Here is a 21927-nt window from a genome sequence, read left to right as displayed (position 1 = left end):
AAATGTCAGGGGTTGTTTATGTCCTATATTTTTCCCTTCTAGCTGCTGAATTTTCCTGAAGCTGGAAGGTCTGCAAAGCACTCCCAGATATGTAGTAGCTGTTCAGGAAGGTGCAGAGACACGCTAGTCAACTGCTTGCACTCAGCAAATGGAAATTCTGTATGGACCACAGAATAACGCAGTTTTATGGGGAGTTAAATACCGGCGGGTTTGAAAAACAAGCTTAGTTGCCTACAGCCTAGGGCTGATAAAGAAGGCCTAATTTTCCATTAGCCTGCATCACGAATGATTTCATACCATTTTAATCACTCTCGCCCCGGACATTAGCTCTGAACAAGATACCTTCACACGCTCCGGGGTAACAGGGAATTTGCTTCTTACCACCTGTTTCTTTGATTTTTTTTTGGCCGTATATCCCCGTACAGCCTTTGAGGGAGAGACACTGTGGAGCAGCGCACCTTCCCTGTCCCCGATCGGCTGTCCCTTCATGGCACCCTTTGCCCGGCGCCTGCACGGCGGGAGCCTCGGCAGTATGTCGCGCTGTCGCACACGGCTCGTCCGCCGCTGTCGCCTGCTCCCCGTCCCTGCGCCGGGGACCGCCGGCCGCAAGGCGCAAACCCGGTGCCACGTCTCAGTGACAGCCCCGCGATCCGCGCTGCCGCCGCGCCCGCCCGCACCTGCGGGCACCGCCCGCGCCCCCGGCCCCGCGGGAGCGCGCTGCGCGCCCGCGCTCCCCGCCCACCGCCTTCTCCCCTCCCAGACGGGCACGGCCGAGGCGAAGCGGCGGGCGGGCGGCTGCCTCCGCCTCCCTCCCGTTCTCCTCAGATGCCCTTTGCAGGGTTATTATTACAGTTCGTGGCTGCGCTCCGCCCGCCCGCCTCCCCGCCCGCTGCTCCGCGCTGCGCAGCGCGCTGGCCGCGCTCCCCGCCCGGGCTGGCCGCCGCCCAGGGGTGCGGGATCCCCGCGGCCCGGAGCCAGCCCCGCTGCCGCCGCCCCGCAGCATCGCCCCGCTCCCCGCGCCCGGCCCCGCTCCCGGCGCTGCCCCGGCGGCGCTCGGCGGGCGGGGCGGGCGCTGCCCTGTGCTCCCAGACGGCGGGGGGAACGCGGGGCTGCGGATTATTGCAGACTAAGCAGTCTGGCGCTGCAGCACCGTGCGGGGGGAGGCGGGCGCGCAGGGGGAGCGTGTGTGCGTGCGCGCGTGTGTGTGTGTGTAAAGGGGGGATGGAGCTGGCAGCTAGCCAGCTACCATCAGAATTAGCTCATTGTTCGATATAACCAGTGCTGGCAAGCAAAACCCAGCCAGAGAGAGGGAACGGACCGGGGGGGGGGGGGGGGGGGTGGTTCGGCTGAGGGGGGAGAGAGACTTTCCCCCAGCCACCCCCACCCCTTTTTTTTTTTTTTTTTTTTTTTTTTTTTTCCCTCCGAGGCTGCACTTTGGAAGAGGTGCAGTCATTCTTACCCACACCCCCTACCCTCTCTCCACTCCCCCAACTATAAATTCCCTTCTGTAGCATGCTGCCCTTTTGTAATCCACATTTGTGTTTCAGATCATGTAGAAAGGACAGAAAGTGAGCAGGGAGCGGGGGCTTTTTTCTGTAAGTATATTCAATTCCAATCCACAGAATTTTATTTGTTTTAATTAATCCCCTTTCTCTCTCTCCCGCTCTCTCCCTCCCTCTTCCCCCCCCCCCCCCCCCGCTTTCTTATCTCTGTGTTTCTCTGTTTCTTTTCATTTCTTTTTGATTTCTTTCTGTCCTTAGGTGGACTTTGCTGCATCTTGGCTTTCCCCTCTTCGTGCACATTTCCAAACAGGCTTTTTTTAAGGAAAATAAGAAAACGCGCAGTAAATCTAACTCTTTGTCTTTGTGCTTTGAGGCTGGATATCTAGGCTGAGGTTTTTTCTGCACACATGCAAGGGGAGATGAGAAGTGATTTCCTAAAATGTTTTCCTTTTTCTGGGTTTTGCTCTCTGCAAACACCAAAATGCATTTTTTAAATCTAATGCACTTGGCTTTGTTAGCATGCATGCAACGCTCTAGGGTAGGTTTATCATCTCCTTTCTTCTCCCTTGTAAAACGAATCTCCCTCTTCTTTGCCCTGACACTGGATTCCTCTCAGGCTGCTGGGGTTTATTTTTAGAAAGCAGTCATTCTTGCAACAGCCTTCTGCATTTTTGCATGTGCAGCAGTTAAATTTTGGGTGGTTCTTTTTAGAAAAAAAGAAAACAAAGCAACAAAACCAAAACAAACCATATTTTGCTGAACGTGACATGCTGCATTTTTCAAACATTTCTGTGTACTTTTATGGATATATGAATTTACAGTTTTAAATCCAGTATGTATTTGTGTGTTTGTGTAAACATATGACTCATACTTTATTTCATACATACACGCTACAGGTAAGAAATATGTGATCAATAGAAGAGAACTTTTAATTTTTGTTTCTATAAGAAAGCTGATAAAGGAGATATGCTACAGATTTAGTCCATTAAGAGAGTGATAATTTAAGGTAAATGAAGTAGGAGCTACTCTTCTTTTTGTTTCTTCTCCCTGTTTAAAATAGGGGGGGTGTGTAGAATAGAGAGAGGGAGAAAACTGGAGGTTATGTAATGCAGTGCCATTTCCAAAAATACCTACTCTGTGGGCCGTTACATTGTGTTATAGTTGTTCCTTGATTGCAAAAACCCCACAGTTAGTAGTATGCCTGGGAACAATGGATCACAAATTACTGTAAACATAGACTGACAGGTTTTTTGTCCTCTTGACTGTTTTTTACCTGTGTTAACCATTAATTATGAGGCTCTTCAGAAATATACCCAGTGCTAAAAATAGCACAGGGTTCTGCAAGTCCAGGTACTAGGGATTCCTTTGTCTTGTGTTTAAGTGTGCAGACCACTGAAGTGCAGAGATGCAGGATGTATAAGCATACGTGTGGTTAGAATAATTTGCATGACTTTAATCTTAACCACTGAAGCTTTTACTTGGTTCGCCCACTGTTATGCTGGCAAAAAAGTACCTTTTAACTATTATGACAGTGGAATTACTTTTTTTAATTTTTAATTTTTTAAAAATTATTTTCAGATTGTTCTCCTTGTGCTACTTGAGAGAAACTGCAATCCCAAGACTTAACAGAACCTAAAAATGGTAAGAATTAGTTGCTTTAGCAGAGTATCAATAATTTTTAGTGTCAGTATAAACCTTATTTCCCTCTTCCCAATACTCATTTTTAAATAGTACCTTTATGTGACATACTTTTTGAGGCTATGGTGACTTGCCATACAATAACTGATGTAATCTGAAGAGCTCATTATGTTGGATCTTTTATTTTCTTGTGGTTTTTGAATAAAAATCTGAAATCCCTTTCTGTGCAGTAAGGTTCATTTAATTGAAAAAAGAAATATTTAATTTACTGTGAAAATTACACATCATAACATATGTAGCAATACATGCAGACAAAACAGTATCTGGTAATGCCAACACTGACACCCTTCTCCCAAAAAGAGGAAATAGGTCATTGCACTTAGTAAGTGAAAAAGATTTAATTTTAGTCTGTCAGGGAAGTAAGACGCAAACTGAATTTTCTTATTAGGTTAACCTTCTGAAAACACTACCATTCTTTGTGACACAGATCTGTTCTAGAAAAATGTTTAGGCCTCAAACCTGACTGAGGTCACCAGTCACTTGTTTGGAATTTGTTTAATGAGCAACAGCCTCTTTCCTTCAGTGCTAGTTGTGTTTGTATTTTTAATGATTAAAGCCCATTTTTTGTACTCTGAGATACCACTGCTGACAAACTCCTGATTTTAAGGATATGCATGTAAATATAGTATTCTTTGAGAAGGACTGTCTCTGAATCAGCAGGACAAAGGTAACAGTATTTTGTAAGAAAAAGTGCTCAAAGTAGACAGATTTTGTTTAGACAGTTTTTTATCCTATTGCATTCTTAGCTGAGGATGCAGCTATCTCAGAAGCATATCTAAATACATGTGCTGGCCAAAATGTGATGTATTTTGGATGCTACATGATAAAAATCATGATCCAACCTCTGTTAATTAGTATTGAGCAATGCTTTAAGTAGCATTGAATAGGGTGTACATTAGCAGAGAATATTTTCCCCAGTGAGGTTCTGAGGGGCACAGTCTTATGAAGATTGGCTTAATAGCATTAATATTATCCATGTCTGGTTCTGGGATTGTTTTGATATGGAGGAAGGGTGATGATCAAGGAATGATTAAAATAAGCAGATACATACTCTGCTATAAAGGCTTTGTTTTTGGCTCCTTGTTTTATATCATTCCTATCTGCAAAAATAAACTTGCAGATTCTGGAGTTTTAGTCTATTCTGGAACCTACTTTCATCAAAGTGCTTTGCTCATCTGTGTATAAATGAACAGATGGGGGTGGGGAATTAAAAGGGAAAGGATTCACTTAAACCGTGAATACAAATCATGTTGAAATACATGTTGTTCACACAACTGTGGAATATTGGATAAGACAACTGTTTTCCTACCAACACCAAGGTGACAATCAGCCCACATTTTAGATGTTATGCAGTCTGCTATATGCAATCTATGCCTATCTATAGAACAAAAGATTATTTTAAGCTTGGTTAGGCATAAAATAGCTACTGATTTTACCAGCAGATGGTTCTATAAATCTAGCAAGGTTCCTGTAGGATCCAATGAAATCAGTTTTGTAAAGCCAGTTTCTGGGCCAGAATATAAAATACAACTTAAAGCTATCCAAATGCACAAAGTAAAATGCTGTTACCCACCTGTCTAGTCCCATAATTTGCTTTGCAGTGTAACATACATATAAACCTCATTTAGGTGTTTTTAAAAGTTCCACTTCTTTTTTTGTGATTAAAATTAAAATGTACTATTAGGTTTTACCCCAGCTTGCAAGGTTGTTTAAGATGTGGTACTTGGCAGGATATCTTCTCCTACCACCACCCTTTTTTTCCCCTTTCTTTCACTTCTAACTCTGAATGTCATTTCAACTCAGACCAGTGACACATTTTCCTTGCAGTAGTGGACACACCAGTCTTTGGCATATTTCTTCTTATATTAACTGCAAGTATCTCTCTAACCATTCTAACTTGCAGGAAATACTCTTTGCATATCAACACTTTCTACACACTGAAATACATGACGATGAAAGTGCTTACTTTGTTTTTAATATCACAGTATATTGGTCTCATTGGTCAGTGAAAATTTAGCTATTGTGTTTCAGTAGACTTAGACCTAAAAAATGGTGGAAAATGGCCTTCTTATTTTTTTGCTGGTCTGAAAGTTCATTAATTATTAAGCTAGGATTACAGTAAAATTTGAAGTGACTAGAATAAACTTGTTAAGTGAGAAGAAATTACTTCTTGGTTTAACTTCACTGCCTTATCCTCTTAGTTTCCTAATTTTCTTTTCTCTTAAAATGTTTCTTACACATTTTAAACAGTAAAAGCAAGTTATTTAATACATTAGTTTCCAATATTGCTTTTCCTTTTCCTGGACTTAGAATTAGAATGACCTGATTAATTAATAAGTCTTTCTTGCACCTGTTTAATAACAATATCCTCAATTTTAAGAGAAACAAAAAAGCAGAAGAGTGCACTTTCTATTATTATTATAATTTTAACTCATGGACATTTTGAGCCATCTTACACAAGAACATTTGCCATTTGAAGATCTGTCCTTACTTCTGCATAATATATTTCCTTAAGTGTCTGCCTGAAGGAGGAAAGAGCCATACATTTATGCGCAATGAATAAAATCCTGATGTGACTTAATGGTCTTTTAATTTGAAATGCTAAAAGTTCTGTATACTACCTTTGAAGCAAGTGCTGAATGTCATAAAATACAAACTAAAATTTTAGTGCTAACAAGGTGAGGGGGGAAGGTTCTAACTAAAAAAGAATTTTTTTAAAATGCTTTGTTTTCAATTTTTTCTGCCCTGTGCAATCATTGAAAGTGATCCAACCATTTAAATAAAAGAACGTGTTAGAAGGGTAGGAGTAAGGAAGTCTTGATTCCAGTTTTCTGTGATCTCAAAGATGGCTCCTACCAAAACCAGGAAAGAGTTGAGTTTCATGTTGTTTGTTTGTTTTTGTTACTATAAATATTAGTTTCTAAATAAAGAAATCAGGTGATCATTTTGGACAGTTAGAGAAGTGGTCTGTTTTTTGCTTCCAAAACACTCAGGTGTGCTACCAAAGCACTCCTTTTCTCTTTCTCGTGGATTTTAAGTTAAGTTCTGGGAGCTCACAGTGCCAGTGCTTTAGGAATTTAAACTAGCAACACTAATAAATGTATATATCAGTAAATAGATCCTTAAGATTTTAATTTTGACTTTTCTGGAAGTAAACAAAAGATAATCTAGAACCAATCATTAATTTGCTCCTGGCTTACCACAAAGGGATTGCTTTCTGGTTGGCATTTCTTACTTGTGTGGAGTCTCTTGGCTGGCTGTTGTACAGTACAGCTGTGTCATCCCAGAGTAAAAAGGCTCTGGAAGTAGGTCATTTGGGCTGAATGCTTCCTGTAGTGTATCCTTGCTTGAACTGCATCAGTTCTGAGGTTATTCTGTCATATTTGGTCATTTACATTCCCTGGATTTTATAGTCTTGCTTGAGGGAAAAGAGAAATAAAGGATGATTACCTTTAGGGGCAAAAACTAGTTTTTTTTTACCTTTAGTTTGGAGAAAAGCCGTTTATTAAATCAGAGGGAAAGAAAAGACAGCTTGCATTTGGTTGAAGAGAAAAGAATCACCATCCCCTTTAGATTTTTGTTTGTGGGGTTTTTTTCCTAGTTTGTAGAGAAATTCAGAGTATCATTTATCTTAGGTGAAGATATTTATGAATAAAATTTTGTGTTTAAGATTTCATCCCAGTTTAGTCATTACTAACCTTTTCTCAGGGTTTTACAAGCAGGTGTCTTGACACATTCTGTAATTTTCTATGCCCCTGGGCTACAACAGCTCTTCATAATTTTAGGAGTTTTTGTAGAGAATGGAATCTAGAATTGGTCTGTCAGAGGAAAGCATTATTTGGAACCTTTTATATGCTCTGAGGAAAAACAAACAAACAAACAAACTGCCCCCCAACCACCTCCCCCCCCCAAAAAAAAAAAAAAAAAAAAAAACCAACAAAAACCAAAAACCCCACAAGATAATTAAATGAGACATTATGTCCAGCCTATTACTAGATAAACACTGGACAAAAGCAGCTCTTGGTCTGGCATGAGAAAACTCATACCTGGTTGATTATTACCAAGTGGGTACTGGAACTGGAGTTGGAGTCTTATTTATGGTAAGTCACAGCTGCAGAGAACCTGCAGGACTGTCAGGTCCTCTTTTGTTCTTGTATAGTATGGGCAGAATTTGGTCAAGGGAAGTAATTGTGAGGGAGGAAAGCTAAATAGTTTTGGCCATCTGAACGTGTATATTGTGCTTATGTAATGTGCATGTTATACATTGTGTGTAGTTTGCACAGTGCTATTTGATTGCTGAAAAATCAGGGAAAATTAAAGCCTTTCCAGCTTACAGAGTTTTTAAGCAGAAATACAAACCAGTTTTTGCAATACTTCTGTCAAACACCTGTTCAGCTACAAAGGAAACAAAACTTTACTTGATTATGAGTAGAAAAGTGGAGTTTTAAAAATAAGTATTTTTTTCCCAAAGCTATAGATACTGTGGACATTTCAGTGATACAGTTCATATGCACATGAAAAGACAAAACCTTTTTATATACTCATTTCTACTCAGTCAGAAACATGCTCTAAGTGCTAAAATTTTGCTAATCTGCTCCAGCATACTCTATCTGAACTGAGCTGCATTGACACATAGAATGGAAGGTTTATGTAATACTAGGTCCAGGAAAAATCTTTACTATTGTTTTCTTCAAAGTCTGAAATTTCGGAAAATCAGAGTTAAGAAGATACACTTAGTAACATAACAGATATGACATTGGATTTTTAAGTCTTGGGATCTAAAGCCATCACTAACAGGTTTTTTGCTTTTTTCCTGACTTTGCTATACTGCTGCTTCATACCTGAATTCTGATCCTTGTATATCCTGAAGAGATGGGGAAAGGATGACACTTAATAGTTTTAGAACAACTTCATAAACATAATTCAGTTGGCATCATTGACTGGGACAGGATATTTTAATAAAAATAGTTTTAACTATTAGTATTTTGGTTTTATTTAAAATATTTATTCACTTCATTAAACCATATTGATTGAGAGCACAATCTTCAAAGGTGCAAAAAATATTATTTTCAAATGTTTCATGTAGAATGATAGTATGAATCATTGTTTGAGTGTTACATGCAAATAGATTTAGACTTCTGGTCTGGCAAATTCACAGTAGCACTACTGAATGAATCCCTGTTGCTGGGAATACATGTTGCTGGGAAGATTCCGGATGTTTCCCTCTGTAAATACTGTATTTAAACAAACAAACAACAAACAAGCAAGCAAAACCAACCCACCCTCAAATTAAGTAGGATTTTCTCATCCTGCAAGAAGAAGTGTCTCTGGAATAATTTTGTTAATAGTAATCTGATTATCTCTATTTGCTTGGCATACTTATGTGGGAGCAAGTTGAAAAAAGTTATTAGAAATTTTTGCACCCTCACTGGAGGTGCTAAAAGCCTTGTCTTAATACACGCATTGTCAGAAACAACTCCTGGCCTCTTCCAGCACTGATGTTTAGAAGGCACACATTGACACCACAGAGCTACTTAGAAAGGTCAAGTTAGAGAGGAACAAGTCTACCTTCATTGCTTTAAAATGACTGTGTACCTGTGATAAATCTCCATCATGAAGTATGAGTTTACACAGCTCCTTAGATGAGTCCCAGAACACACAGATATTTTATTACTTTTAGCCTCCGGAACAGCCATGATACATTTTGTGCTTTTATGTCTGGAGTAGCACTTACCTGCATTACTATCTGCCTAGTATCAGCTGTTAATAGGGAGGCTTCAGGTAAATGTATCAAAGTGCTTTCAAGCACTTGTTAACAGTCAGCTGCCCTCCTTACACCTCTTTTAATGAGCTGAGTAAGGACTGGCTCTATAATGTGGTTCTCTCTCCCATTTCCAAGAGTATGGCTGGGGCTTTTTAATACTTGCCTGCAAAATGCGGTTGGGGCAAGGGGCTGGCACCTCCTGAGGGGAAAGAAGGGCTCTGGTGGCTGGGCTTGGCAGGAAAGCAGTTGGCAGAGGCAGTGACTTTGCCCGCACTTGGGGATCACCATCTCTGGTTGGATTTCTGCTTATCTTTTTGGTGTGTGGGAGAATAACTGTTGTAGTCCAAAGCAGTCTCTTGAGCCTTCTGTAAGGCTCTTGTTGAGCCTTACAGCTTTCAGGCCATTTAGTAAACGTACAGGAAATTTTTAGAAAGAAACACTTCTTTTGGCAGACGAAAAGAAGTGTATACATATTATGTACCCCAAGAGTGGAGGGCCAGGTCTGAGAGGGCTCACAGGAGAAGCGTTATTCTGGTCTATCTCTGTTCCTATTCTTAAGGATTCACTTACTGGCCACTGTTCTTGCTGGACTTTCCCTGCAGACCAAAACTCGATAGAGTGAGGACACTGGACTAAATAGACTTTTTGGTCAGCCTCTGACCATGCTCCTTTTCTTCCTTCTCTGTAGCTCAAGTAATTTGTCCATGTTAGGTATGAAACTACTGCAAAATGACTATGCATCCTTTGGTCCAGGATTTTTGCTGCCATGCTCTGTGTCAGCCTGAGTTTATTACACAAGACTTGGTTATGCATTTTGTTCTGCAGTTACCATTAGGTGTAGATGCAAATAGTTACTAATTAAGCTCTACCTTATTGCGCTTGAGGAGCAAATTACAAACTCCTATGTAATTAACTGAGAAGTAGAGTATTATTTCAATTCTCAGCCTTGTTGTTGTTTTCTCTGCATGTTTAGTAAAACAAACAAAAAAATACTGTAGTACAGAGACAAAATAAATATGTGGGGTTATACTGGGTTCTGAGTTTGGTTTTCTGGATGGCTGATTTGCTTATTTTGATTCCTTGATGTTTTGCAGTTTGGGAGAACATACACAGAAATTTACTGAAGGAACAAAGTAATTTGCAGCCATTTTATTGCTTGATGGAACTTTCCACATAATATACATTTGCTTTTCATTTTCTCTGAAATAAATGTATTCTTTCTCTTTCAAGGAGTGTAACATTCTGGTAATGAGCATCTTAGTAAAATTCATTAATTCAGTGAGAAGTTGGAGGAGCATTTATGACAGTGTTCACAATGTACTGCTTGATTATTTTTCTCTTCCTCTTTGTATGCATGGTAAATATTAACAACGTTTTGCAATGATTTTTGTGTATTAATGAAGTGAAAAAGCAGCATGACAACACTTGTAGCACACAAGCAAGATTGGTTCTAACTGGTGCAGAAAAGTGAAAATTGATCTTTCTTCCTAAAAAATTGCATTACATTCAGTCGGTGTGGAGTGGATTCCTCCCCAAGGAAAGTTAGAAAGTGTTTTCTGTAACTAACTTCATTCAATCACATATGTTAGAATACAGCTAAAGTTTCTGTAGAGGGTTTCTTACTGGATAAAGAATTGGACAGAAGTCTTATGTGTAAGTACAAACATATATATAAAACATGCAGCCTGTATATGGATGAGGACAGGAATGAGTCCTTGGAAGAAGCTGATACAGATAAGCCAGGATAGGAGACTACGTAGGAGCAGATGTTTCAGTGCAACCTCAAGAATAGATGCTTTAAGAACAATAAAGGAAAACAACAGATGACAATGGATTTATAGGAGAAGGTTTTCCATTAAAATCTAAAAAATATATTTTCAAGGTCACTTTCTTATGCTATTTGGGAAAGGAGTAAATGACATCCTATTCTGTGAAACTGACAGAAATTGCAGAAGAAATACAAAAGGACTGCAAAAATCCCCAAATACCTAATAAATAAACTTTATAATTAATTTGCAGTGTGCAGAAGGAGGATGCAAGGAAAAGCATGTTTGTCTGATTTAGACTTTTTCATCTCTATGCGGTTGTGAGTTTGAGTCATCAGATGGGGAGGAATAAAAAGCAGAAGTAATATCTTCCCCATGAAAAGGCAAAGACATCAAAAGATGCTGATGCAGAGAAGTCAAAGGCAAATTCAGGTGTACAGCTGTCTTGCCATGTTCTGCTGATCTACTGCCAAGTATTATCATTGCAATGGCAGGTAAAGTCTCACAAAAAGGTGTCTCAGCTGCAGGATCATGATGTGATTCTTCATCAGTTCTCCCAAACCCTTTATCTAACCTTCTTTACTGGGTGGAACTAACCAAGTGAAATAAATGTAAATTATTGGCTCTCTCCACTGTTTCTTTGATATTCATGGCACTGATGTGGAAACCAGGGATGGCAAAAAATCTGCTGCCCTGACATGATACTGAAATAATGAAGTCAGGTTATTTGGGATGCTTGTCACTGCACCTCAGGCAGAGGCTTAGACTCGTGATGCAGAGACACTCAAAAAAGCAAACAAGTTCACAAAATTATTAAGTTTCCTATCTGCTAAATCACAAGTTCACAGCACTTTAAATTTAATTAAGTTAAGGCAGTGAAGTTGCACTTTAATTTGGGCAAGTTTTGGTTTCTGCTGTTTCCATAGGGAAAGCTTCTTCAGTGAGCCTGTCCAGAGTCAGTCTATCACAATAGCAGCATCCTGTTTCATCATGAGTACAGCTTCTTAAATACAACAAAGGCTCATCAGAACTTCAAGGACTCGTTGAAATAAGGAGTCATGATGAGTACTCATGATGTAACCTTGTCATTGCCCTCTCCAGAAGATCTGGAAAATAAAAGCTGTGACTGATAGAATACTGCTGCCCAACTAAACTCTTAAAAAGCAACCACTGTTCAGCTGACAGTTGTTGTATGTATTAAATCTTGTGTGCTAGGTTAGGAACACAGTGGATATATGTATCTTATACTTTCGTTATGTTCCCCTCCTTATGTAAAAATAAATTACTGAGGATAGGAGCATTAGTTTATGCCTTGAACTGAAGCAAGGGCTTTGATCTAGCACAAGCTTGCCCTCCAATTTTGTTTAAAAAGAATTAGTGAGGTTTTCATTCACAAAATTATTTATTTAGTGTTTTAGCAATGGTGCAGTAAGATTGTTTATGCACTTGGATTGTGATTGTGGGATATTGGTTAGAAAGAAAATGTTTTACTGCAGTGGGAGACATTTGGGGGAATTGAGAAGTACATGGTAGGATGTGCTGTGAAAAGTACATCTACAGCTCAAACTAGCTGGCAGCTAAGAAATTTTGAAGAAATGTGGGTACCGAAATGAGGAGCAGTGTTCCTTTTTTGGCTATATAGCCCACTCTGAGGAGGAGGGTGGTCTCTCCCCCTTTCTCTGTTCTGGACAAGGCACACAGGGCACTCAGTCCTCACAGCTGCACAATGTCATTTTAGTGCTGCAGATAAAACAAGCATGGCTCTTCCTTTCCTTCTTTTCCACACACACACCTCTTATCATTCTACTCCCATGTCCCTCAGCATGTGGCTGTTTGTGTCTAGTATTACACTGCTAATACATGTAGTAAATATTTTTCTTAATAGTGTTTGTTTGTTTGGGTGTTTTGGTTTTGATTTTTTTGTTTTGTTTTGGGTTTTGTTTTGTTTCATTTTCTAGGTAGGGTATTGCAGAATTATTTGGCATGGTCACCTTTGATTTGGAATTAGGATATACAGTACTTGTGATCATTTACTTTTTGGTTTCAAACCCCTATGCCTCAAAATTGGTTTATAAGACAAAGAAGTTACCTGAAACTTCTCTAAAAAGTGGTTGCTGATTTCCTCAGAGCAGTTGCTCTTCAATAAACTTTTAGTTAAGAAATCAAGAGTTGAATACTACTGTAAATCCTGAATGAAACTTGATTACAAGAATTCAATTTTGGTTCACATGAGGAAAAGGAGAAAACATATAGAAAAAATAGCTCCAAGGACTTTCACAATTGCTTCTTAGCTATAAAAACGCTGAGAATGTTTAACAGGAATATGCTCATTTTAGTAAGTTTAGCATGCCATAAATCTGGTTTATTTTTCCTCTTGATGGATTTATCTGAATGTTTGAATGACACTCTTAGTAAATAGGAATGAAGCATGGGTACCAAATCAATTTTAGCATTTTGATGTGACTAATAGAGTATGTTTAGTTCAGCTCTGTTAAAATTACTTTATTCATCTGTTTTAAGGCTGGGCAAAAGATTGTGCTCCCTACCATTGCTCTTTAAGAAAGCATGGCTTAAAACGGAAAAGCCCAGGAATTAGAATTTTGAAATGTTGCTAAAACAGAGGAAGTGCAAAAGTGTTTCTCAGTCTGTTGGCCAAAGAAGTAAAGTAGACTCTACTGGGTTTTAATCCTCCTGGTTTTGAAAAAAAACCCAAACCAAAACAACCCAAAAAACTGTATCAGTAGTTCTGGAATTTGAGAGAGCTGGTGAACAGACAAGGTGTTTCTTTTCCTCCACTTTTGCTTTTTCTTTGATATTAAATTGTATTGTTTGAACCTTTTCAGGAGACTGGAGGCTACAAAATTGAAAGAATACTCATAGAGAACCTATGATTCCCAGTTTTCAAGTTGGGTCAATGTTTCAGGCAGAATTGCATGTTGTTACATAGCAGTGTCTCAGAGAGCTCTTCCCAGATCTGATAGTTCACGGATGAAGCTTCCTGGCTTAACTGTCTGGCTAATGAGGAACAAACACTGAGGCTATCGATGTGAGTCAGCATTATGCAGACTTGCAGTAACTGTAGTTTTCAATCCACCCTAAAGTTCAGTAATTCCATTCTGAATCCTGATACTTTGGTTATTTAAACCAAGCCTGCACTTGCATAACAGTCACACAGGAAGTACTAAGAAATGAAATTTGGAGTGCATCAATGAAAGCATTTATTTAGAAGTGTTTGCTTCATGTTAACAGCTGGAATGTTGTAGCCCTTACATCCTACTCTGTAATGGAGCATTGCTTTCCTCTCTGTCATAGCTCATCTTGCAACGTTTATATCAGTAATTTTGAGCTGCTGTAACTGAATTAATGTTATGTATATTTTTCTAATACCCTAATTATCAGTATATTTGAACTTCTAAGTGATTTTTGCATTTATAAAGCACAGCAAGATGTCATGGTTTGTTTTTATTTTTTTTTTCCCCTAGTGAGCTCTACAGTAAATCTTAGGTGAACTTCTCTACACTGGCATCTTTTTTTCCATTCCAGAATCTTCCTCCACTTGGCCAGATTCTAGGCCGTGACTCTTTAGCCTTTCAGAATTGCTCCCAAGGCAGATACCATTCAGGACTCTGGTACAGTCATAGCAGAACAGTCACATGAAATAGGTCCATGTGATTATTAACTACCAATATGGGCCACAGTATTTGTTTTTTAAGAAGAAAAGAGGATATTATTGATCTTTTTCCTTTTTTTTTTTCGCAGAGAATTACTGTGAAAGATAATTTGGGGATTATGTGGAATATTTTGCAAGTGGTGGTAGGTTTTGGAGTTAGTTTTTTTTAAACCTGGAGCATAGTTGTGAGCTCATCTTACAACTTACACCTTTTCCCTCCTGCCTCATTCCCAAAATGCACCCTCAAAACGCAATTCCTCTGAGATTTTATGAATTTAATTTGAGAATTCCTTTCTTTTTCATCTAACCTCAGGTGCTTATTTTATTCCTATTAGGTTTTTACTAGGGATAACATGGGTTATAGTCTAACCTAAATGCATCTCAGACTCCATGGAAAATACAGAATTTTGTATTCACAATTATGACTAATTCTGTATTCTGATGCTCATGTGATTCTCCCATATACATTTTGTATACTTTGCTAGTGTGAACAGTGATAGAGCTGAACTCCTGTTGCTATTTCCCACCATGAGTTTTCACACAGAAAATATGACTGCACAAGGACATAATTTCGTAATGGGTAACCAGTAATTATAAATAGCAACAGAAGAGCTCAGAGATTACTTGGTATCTCTGTGATACCAAGTGAAGTGTTCTAAATATTCAGAGTGAACATTACCTGAATTCACAGAGTCCATTGTGTTACACATTGGTTATTTTATGCCAAACACACCCAGAGAGCTGAACTGGCTTGTCTGAGACCTCAGGTACGAAAAAAATCTGTTGCTTTAATCCGTAGAAAGCACTATGGTTTGTACTGCAGAAAAGCATGGGACAATGTACAAAGCAGGCACTGCCTTGATCTCTGTGGTTTAAATTTCTCTTTGGGCCCGGCATTATAGAAGAATTCAGTATTTTCTATTGGGAAGAGGTTTTAAATAATCTTCCAATAATTTCTCCAGGATAGAACTAGTCCAGTTGTGACAGCTAATAGTCAACATACGCCTCCACAGAAATGAAAATTTTTCTCATGTTTCAATATATGCACAGGAGCAAGTGGGTGACTAAAACTGGCCCAGCACTTACTTAACTGACAACAAAACTTTTGATTACCAAAGTGGAAAAAAATCTGAATAGTGTAATTTATAATGGCTAGCTCAAAAGACTGACAGACTGATATCCCAGCATCACACAGAAAGAGTTCAATTCACTAAACACCAAGAGCCCAGAAGAAAGACCCAGCAAGAAAATTAAGAATTTCACCATTGTATGTAACTTGTATCTGACCAGTTCAGTCTTTCAGAGACTGAGATGAAGAGATATTCTGATCTTCATCTTGAAGCTGAGAGGCATTATCTTGGTATTTATTCACTTTAACCTCCACTGTAGTCACTGCCCAGCTTTGATCTTACCTGTTTTACATAGAAAAAATTTTCTGTAAACATCATAGGACAGCACCTTAACTGTTAATTCCTGCTGCCAGCTATTTTATTTTATGCGTTTTATAATGTGTTGGAAGTTCTTTAATGTGGAAAATACAGGGAACTAACACGGAATTATAATTGTTTCAGTGATCTTACAAGGTTATTCATTCTAGTTCACCACTCATTGTGAAAGGATATCAAAGGTATGGTGCTGTTGTCACTTGCAGTCATCAGCAAAGATAATGAACTTCATTAAACAGCCCTTTCCCAGTAACCTCTGGCAGAAGGGAATGGACATGTTTTTTCACAATATCCTCAGTGAGTTCATTAGTAGAGATATCCTCTATAAAGAATTTATTACACATATAAAAAAGCTCCATCCTATACTCTTTTAATTATTTTTGTTTAAAAAGTGCCTGTTGAATGCAGATAAATGTAGAACAATATAGTTGGAATGCTCTAGGGATAGATGTTGTCATGGGTAAAAAAAATGTACTAAACATTAAACACTCTGGGCCAAGCTCTACTAACATTAGACATTAAACTTGTTTTAGCGATGTGGTCTGTCACATGAACACCACTGCATTTAATGAATCTCTCTTCATTAGTAAGATCTCGTATATGTTTATGTCACTACAGGTTTATCAGCCAGGTTCAATGATTTGGGTAAGCCAGAAGATCTTTCCAACCAGCTGTGGGCATGGGGGATTTCCAAAGGTAAAGTTATTTATTTAATATCTTTCATATAATAAATAATTTGCTAAGATGAAAGTTTTCAGAAAAAATAATTTTAAAATTGAATTGAGTTCTATGAATTTTATTTTACAACTGCTTCAAGAAAGTAGCCAACTCTCATGATTTTATCACGAATCCCATGTTACTCTGTTTTTCTTTACACCTTGGCTCCTTGCACCATGCTGGTAACTGAAGATCTCAGTATTCATTTTATAATTACGTTTCTAGCCTTCAGGCTTGCAGAAAACATGGACTCTTGCTGGCTGCACCCCAGAAGAAAAACATACTAATTTTCAAAGGCTCATATTTCTTAAGCCTGTCTCATGATTTTACAAGCTTGACATCTGAGTTTTGAATGCTTAATTTTGGCAATGCTTTCCTAGCAATGCAGATGAAAAAGTCAATGATAATGCAGCAGGAGGAACTGGATTATCTTTGGTTACGTATCTTGCTTACCTGGCTTGAGTACAAGCATTCAAAACATGGCAGTTCTCATCTGAGTTTGACAACATAAAGGCAGAAGATGTGGCTCATCAGACAGCATTAATAAGATTTATTCTGTTACCATTACTGGTTTAATAAATGTGAAACTGGGCATGAAATTTCAGTAGTGAAAGATAAGAGATTACACAGAACCACAGGATATACATATTTTATTTTCATATTCCCTTTCAATTACGGGCTCAAGAAGATAAGTAAAGAAGAGAAAACATGGAAATTATTAAATTTCAGTTATTAATTAGGCTTGCTCCCTGTTAACAAAACTCTGCTATTTTTCCATATGGATAACCCTATACTTTCACCTACACTTTTTCCTCTACAAGGGAACTTCTAAAGTTTATAGGTGAGCTATTTGCAGCCTCATGTGCCAGCCTGCCAGTCTTTAAATTAGCTTATATTGCAGTACTGCCATTCTTAGCATTCACAGTATTCCAAAAGTTCAGCTGAGAAGGCTGGTAGCAGTTCCAGAGCATGATTAATGTGCTCTATAGGGTCATACTTGCATCAAATGAATTTGCTAATTTTATGAATCAGCTGTGTGGTAACTAGATGATTTTTATTCACAATGTTACATTAGAAGCTTTCAGTAAGTTGTCATTCATAATTAAACAAAGTTTCTCCTGAAGCACAGAAATGAAGCTGTGCACTATGTGCAGCATAGCAACAGTGCTGCATTATGTTGGATTTATGAATAGCTGTGGGTTTAAGCTATACATTGCTTACAATAAAAGTTTAGCAGAAGGAATAACAGTTTCTCAGCTAGCCAAAACATATTATAAATCTTTTCCCCTTTAAAGTTACTTGATTCTTGCTTTTAAAATACATTTTCCTAGCCTTTGGGTAATGCCTCAGAAGATATTTGGCATGTGCTGGTACAACAGCCCGTTTTTAGAACTAGCTACAAATTTTATCTCACAATTGACATTCAAAAAACCTTCAATATTAATTGCACATAGTCCAGCTTCCAGCAGAGTATCATCTTAAACAGAAACTGTGCATCCTCAGAATTCTTTTCATTTCTACTATAAAATTAATTAGGATAAATTGGTGAAAAAAACCTGAAGAAAGTTTTCAGTCCTCCAGCTGAGCACTTTCATCTACTCAATGCTAAACAGCTTGAACTTCTAAAAAAATAGAGTAGAACTAATAGATTTTTAAAACCTATTATTCGATACAAAAGTGTTTTTTTAAAATTTTGTTTTCATGCAACCAACAAACATAAAAGGCTTCAGTTCTTAATGACAGTTTATTTTCAGACCTAGAAGGGTCACATGGGACTTTATATCTTATGATTGTACAGCAGGATTTCAGGACTGAGATTGTTTTCACAGCTGAAAAGGAACTGTCTGACACAATGCTTTTGGAAATTTGCCCAGACCTTTGGTCTGTGTGGTGTGCCTGTTTGCATGTGCGAGTTTCTAGTTTTCCCTTCATATCCTGTGATGATACACAAAGAGTAAATTTAGTAAAACAAAAATGAGTAAAAATACTATCATGAGGATGGAATTTTCTGGAGTACTGTGAGGAAACATGTTTGTGCAGTCACTAAAATGTAAATGTTATTTTCTCACTTTGAAATTTTTGCAAAATACCCATATTGGCTCTAGCAAATATACATTACAATTCCTTACTCTTCTGCATATGTACTGAGCAAATTCTACTCTTTTCTTCTATTTCTTGATGCCCCAAAGGAACATGTCACCAGCCATCTCCAAGAAGGGATTTTGCTCTGTATTCAGGCTGAAAACTGCTCTTGTGTGCAGTGCAGAACCCCATGGGGAGTTCATGCACCTAAAAGCAGAATTTATCCTGTCCACTGTGATAAAGACAGGGGGAGAGCCATGGGATGGCTTCATTGCCAGCACAAGTAAATGTAGCAAGTATGAACATCCCAGTGAAAATTCTGGGTTTGAGGAGCCAGGAAAGGAAAATTGCTGAAAATTGTAATTTATTGGTCATTGGGAAACTGCCATGTATTTAATTCCTAAATCAGAAATTCACAATTCTCACATGAGGGAAAAAAACGAACTTGGAGAAGATAACTTTATTTCTTAAACAAAGAGAGACATTGAGCTTATGTGACAAACACATCCTAAACAATATAAACAATAAAACACCTTTACAACTCTTACTATTTAGATGCAACAAATTCAGATTTTTTTTCTTAACTTTAGATATATTACTAGCTAAACAAATTATTTTTGTTTCAGATCCCATAGTGATATATCATCAGCAAAGTACTTTAGGCATGTGCTTTGCCTTTGGGCTTCATTCTGAGGCTTAAGATGAAACATATATTTAAATACTGTTTAAAACCTTCTCTTAATAGGCACAATTAATATGTATGGTTAACAAAGATCTATTTGAGACAGTTAGCTCATAAGGCACACCACTTCCTTACCTACTCAGAACAAGAAAACAATGCAATGTTATTAGTGTGCTCTTTTTGAGGATTAATATACGGCAAGGACTAACTAGTGTATGTTGGTTGGTTAAAGAGTAACATTTTTAAAAAATGAGAGCTGTAACCTGGAAAAAGTTCTCTTAAGATTAAGATGATATTTCATAAATAAGATGCACTTTTACATTGGATCTTTTGCATTTTTTGCTGCTAGGACACATTCATTCATGACCAAGTGAAATGTTTTTCTCAGATGCTGCAAGAACTGCCTGGTTTCCAAACAACCGTTTGTTCTCTGTTGTATAAAGTGCTTCAGTCATGTTTGGTAGATGAACTAAAGCTAGGGAACTATAGAAAAATTAAGATGAGAAATGGGAGCAACACACCAAACAGAAGCACAGCTAATATCACTTATTCCTCTCCACAGGGAAATCTCCCCATCTCGAAGGAAGTGAACCGCAAGAAATGTGAGGCAGAGGGGGCACACCTGGCTCCAGCAAGTGGCTATGGACAACATTTCACCAAAATCAATTACCTCTACTATTTTTAAATGTAATTTCTCCATTTGTATTACATATGGTGTATGGGTTTGATGAGGTCATGGTGTCATATATTGGAAATTGTTTCTGTGTAAATCATCAAGTGTAAGAAGAAACTATGGGACTCTGAGCCTTGCTTTAGAGAATAACAGTGGACAAACGTGTACCATAAAAACTAGTTTTTAACATTCTAACTCAAGCGAAAGCTCTCAGAATTTCACACTGTGAATCCATGTTTACAAACATTACAGGTGGGCCCTCAGGCCTGGTTCTACCACAGCAATGTCTTTCACTGCTCAAACTCCACAGCTCACACACAACTGGTAAACCACTCTCTCCATTTCCACCAACCCAAACTGCTTCTTGCAGAGGCTGAGAGTCCCCCTTTTTTTTTCATTTAGATATAACAAGCCTAGTAGTTTATTTTCATTGATTGTCTGTATATCTCTATATTTTATCCATGTACTCTTTTGATGTATAGAAGTAGTATGAAACTCATGGTTTCCTTGTGGTAAGTGATTGTGATGCTGCCACGGGATTTGAGACACTGATGAATGGTGCTATTTTGGACTTTAAATATGCTCCTTGGCAAGGTAGCTCTGATGGAGTTATTTTTTATTTCCATGTTCTGAGAGGGTGATGGTACTTTGTTTTTCTGAATGTTGTTCTTTAGACTGGACTGACTTGTTTACTTGTGTCTTCAGTGTGGCTTTCTTATTCAGTGCTGTAGGTGAGTAACTACTTATAGTATACAAGTGAGGAACTGATTCCCTATCAGTGTCCACTCACAAACATGCAGTTATAGTGGGAGCAATCACAAAACTGTAATTTTCGTAAAATCTCCTTTCTGACTCCTATCCACCTTATGGAGAAAGATGAGCAATAATTTTCCACCAACTTCTCAAAATCTCTTGATTTTTGTCTTTTTTTCTTACAAGCCTTTTTTAAAGAAGGGACAAGTTTTAATGTCCTCTTCAAATCCATAAACTAGGGGATATAGTAAGAAAAATACAGCAAATTTCTGGGAAGAGAAGTCCTAAAGGGGAAAGAGTACATTTCCACAGTACTGTCAACATGTGGACTTTACATTTTTGTTCTTGCTCCCAAACTACTATAAATACAAAATAACACAAACCACAAAACTAAACAGTATCATCTACTCATGGAGTGTTGTTGTGTTAGACACAGTCTGAAAGCCCACCTTAATTTTTTATATAATTCTGTCTTTTAGCTATTCTTTTTACAGGGCAGGCCTTGTTCTGAACTGTCTTAGCTTCTGACTGTTAAATACCAATGCATGCACTGCACTACTCAATTTCTTTCCTTTCTCTACCTTCTTTCCTTGTACACTTTATTTTCCAATAGAATAGATGCGTCTGCTGTGCTGTATATAGAGCAAGAAGTAATATTCAACAGTTGTGGCATTTATGTATAGTTGCAGTTGTGTACTGCTGAAAATGCAGGCTTTTGTAACAGTGTGATCTTTAATAATGCAAGTACTCAATGTATTTTAGCTATTTTAGTAGGATTTGTTCAATAAATATGCAAGCTCTAAGGGTAGTTGTGATATGTCTGTTTCCTTATTACATTAAGGGCAAGGTTCCTGTTACTGATTGTCTTCACCTGTTCTTTTCCTGATGCCTGGGCTTTGTTTTAGGACTATCTGGTGCTGCTTGCTAAACAATAGCTATCAAGATAACCTAAATGCCAGACCTGGATCTGAGAAATGATAGCTGGCTGGACAATGGCAGTCACATACTTGGCTTCCCACACTGCTGAATGGCCAGGTCAGATGTGACACTCGGTGCCATTTTTAGTAGCCCCAGGAGGACACTCTGGAGCTGTGCATGGCAAATACAATATGTTTAATTTTCTGCCTATGGTAAACTGAAATAAAAGGTAATTTTACTCATGTGGGTAATTTGGT

The 21927-nt window shown here is 38.2% G+C and overlaps 1 protein-coding gene across 2 annotated transcripts; it reads left to right on the top strand.

Moving 5' to 3' along the window:
• Positions 1-1357: 1357 nt before the first annotated feature.
• Positions 1358-21560, top strand: NREP (neuronal regeneration related protein). 2 transcript variants are annotated; one of them, XM_066339869.1, is made up of 6 exons: positions 1358-1443; positions 1548-1595; positions 3081-3143; positions 14490-14543; positions 16464-16541; positions 19889-21560. In XM_066339869.1, exons 3-6 carry the CDS (start codon positions 3141-3143, stop codon positions 20009-20011), a joined length of 258 nt encoding a protein of 85 aa, XP_066195966.1. In that variant the 5' UTR covers positions 1358-1443; positions 1548-1595; positions 3081-3140; the 3' UTR covers positions 20012-21560. The 2 variants fall into 2 exon arrangements, with proteins under 2 accessions (XP_066195966.1, XP_066195967.1); XM_066339870.1 differs by lacking the exons at positions 1358-1443; positions 14490-14543 and having other exon boundaries at positions 1452-1595.
• Positions 21561-21927: the final 367 nt, after the last annotated feature.

The sequence above is a fragment of the Sylvia atricapilla genome, chromosome Z (assembly GCF_009819655.1).
Source record: "Sylvia atricapilla isolate bSylAtr1 chromosome Z, bSylAtr1.pri, whole genome shotgun sequence".
Lineage (NCBI taxonomy): Eukaryota > Metazoa > Chordata > Aves > Passeriformes > Sylviidae > Sylvia > Sylvia atricapilla.
This window is presented reverse-complemented; position numbering and strand designations above follow the sequence as displayed.